This window comes from Gossypium raimondii, chromosome 3 (assembly GCF_025698545.1).
Source record: "Gossypium raimondii isolate GPD5lz chromosome 3, ASM2569854v1, whole genome shotgun sequence".
NCBI classification, from domain to species: Eukaryota; Viridiplantae; Streptophyta; class Magnoliopsida; order Malvales; family Malvaceae; genus Gossypium; species Gossypium raimondii.
Window position 1 is genome coordinate 61,062,960 of NC_068567.1, and position 3,020 is coordinate 61,065,979.

General features: G+C 28.7%; 1 protein-coding gene across 1 annotated transcript; it reads left to right on the forward strand.

The window, feature by feature from the left end:
- Nucleotides 1-363, forward strand: LOC105795270 (uncharacterized). Its single transcript, XM_012624819.2, has one exon. The coding sequence runs from the start codon at nucleotides 1-3 to the stop codon at nucleotides 361-363; it is 363 nt and encodes a 120-aa protein (XP_012480273.1).
- Nucleotides 364-3,020: the final 2,657 nt, after the last annotated feature.

The following is a 3,020-nucleotide window of genomic DNA, read 5'->3' on the forward strand; positions in this document are numbered from 1 at the left end:
ATGTCTTCTACACCATTAGAGCAGCAATCACCACCGCCACCATATGGAGGAGTGACCCAACAAGCCTACACGGTTCATAGGGGTCACGGGTCGGTTGGACCTGTCATAGCCGTTCTTACAGTGATCACAATCCTCGGTATCATTGCTGCAATGATCGGGAGACTGTGTTCAGGCCGGCGTCGTATCATGGGCCATGCTCCATCATATGATTGTGAAAGTTGGACCGAGAGGAAGTGCTCTTCTTGCCTTGACGGTCGACCCGACTCATCTCCGCCGCGGGAGGCGCCGGTTGTGACGGTACCTATAGAGGATACTCACCAAGAAATCAAGGAAGAAAAGAGTCAAATAAGGTGCTCGAGTTAAAAGACGAAAGCAACATGAAAGTAGGAGTGAAACTTAATTATTATTATCAGTTTGTAGTGTTTTTTTTTCTAATATACAAATAGATTGATTCAATCGAATTAATCAAACCAATAAATTAATAATTTAAGTGATTCGATCATCGATTCGATATAAAAAATATTATAAAAAATTATGCGATGATCACTGTTGATTCTACACCATTTTTTAAAATTTATTTATGAATTCATCACCTTAGTTTATAAAAATAAGAAATTAATATACAAAGTATTAGCAAAATATAAGCAATTTAACGATTTATCACTTTTGTCTCAAGGCATGAACTTCATTTCCTCGAGACTTGTAAATATCAAAATAAAATTTCAAAATTTATAAAGAAGTCTGTCTCGAGCATGTTGTTAAAACTTGAGAAAAAGAATTTAGATTCGAATCCTAATCTCGTATTAGATTCAACCTAAATCTTAACTGATTAGATTATAATTAATATGTATCTATGATTTAATTATATAGATTTTAGTATTGTTTGACATTGATTGTTTTGACAAGGAAATGCGATAACATACATTTGAATCCGATGATCGAATCAAATATAGTGTCGATTAATTCACTTGTTTTTTAATAAAAATAAAATACAATTTAACTCTCCGTAACACTTTTAAAAAAATAAATCTATCCAAACCAAACTAATCCAATTGTACCCAAAATAATGAAATTACAAACCTGTTGCTGGGTTGATGGGCTTTGGGGGCTGAAAATTGGGCTTTCATGTTGGCCCATTTCAAACATTTTCATTAGTATATAATATGAATCATATATTTCTTTTCTCTTTGTTTTTAAATTTGCTTTTTTATGATTTTTTTACTTTAACAAATTTATTATAGGTTCTGATCATATCTATTTTTTACACAATTCCTAAAATTATCCATAGTCACTCTCCAACTCATAAATAGGAGGATAATGCAACTCTTCATTTTCTCAAAAAGGTTTATATGATCAAAACTTAACGAATTTATTAAAAACAACTCTTCAATTTTTATAAAATAAAAAATTAAATGTCGAAATAAAAAAATCTCAATATTTATAAAATTAAAAAATCAAATTAAATCAAAAAGTAATAATCATCAATTAATCCTTTTCTAAGGGTCCCATAGGTGAGTGTTGACGAAAGATTTCTTCCTATCCAATTTTTACTTTTTAATGAAAACTTCCAAACATTTCAATATAATTGCCTCATCTATTCGTTCTCAAAAACTCCACAACTTTTCTTTAGTCAGTTAAGTGATTTAATAAAATATCGAGAAATTATTTTATACATTATCAGTGAAATAAAAAAATTTATAAATTAATTTAAAATATTGTCATATATACATATAAAAGCATCGTAAACCTACTTATAATTCTTTTCGTAAAAATATCTCTTTAGTCTCTTTCAATCTTGAAATTGAGTAAATGGACCCCTTTCAACGAAATCGGATCAATCTAGTTTATGTGAATTTCAAAAGTGAGCTACCGAGGAAAATTAATCATAGCGTCAATATTTTCCGTCAACTCTATGTAATTTTGATTGATATAATAATAAACTTAGCCCTGAATGTGTACACATTTTGTCAATGCAGTCATGATCGAACAAATTTTGCCCCAAACATTTGTGTAAATTTGCAAATGTTGAGGTTAAATTTATTAAACTTTTTTAGAATCAATATCAAATTGACAAAATATGTAAATATTGAGAGCTAAATTCGTTATTATACCAATCAAAATTATGTACAATTGATGAAAGGTATTAACTTTGTGATTATTTATCTTTAATTACTCACTTTCGAAATTAACAGAGATTAATTTACTTCATTTTCAGGGACTAAATTGTTCAATTTTAAAATTGAGAAAGACTGAAAAATATTTTTACCTATTTTTTCCTTTCAACGATTAGGTACAAAATAATTATCCTAAAATATGAATACACACATGGAATCAATTTTAACATACCCAAAATGCAGGCCATCATGAAGCATGATCATTGGATATAAGTGGCTGCAAGTTGTAATTTGAAAATCATCCACCACCGCCATCACCGCCACTACTACCACCGCCACCCCAATTGAAATTTGGGTTAAACATTGTTTTATATTTATGTGTTTGTGTGGGGCCACTTTGAGGACAACATAGTAGCACTACAAATTATTATTTTTATTACCATTGACATATTTAACAATGTTATATAAGGTATAATGATTTTTTGGCCCTCCAATTTTATAAAAAAATTATTTTAGTCTTTTTATTTTATTTTTCGCCTTTTTGAATTTTTAAAATTATAGTTTTTGTCAAATCATCCCAAAATGAATGGAAAAGTTGACGTTTGTTAACTTTGCTGTCGTGGCATACACATGGATTGCCACGTAGACGACATGTCAGCATTTAATTATTTTATTTGAAAATTTAAAAATATAATGTTTAATGATTTTTTTAATTTTAAAAATAGTTTTTATAAATTAAAAAATTAATTAAATGTTGACTTGTCATTCACGTGTATGCAACGTCAACAAAGTTAAAAATGTAAAATTTTCATTCATTTTAAGGTGATTTGACAAAAAATACTAATTTAAAGGCTAAAAAGATGAAAAATTAAATGGAAATTTAAAATATTTTTTTAATTAGAGGTC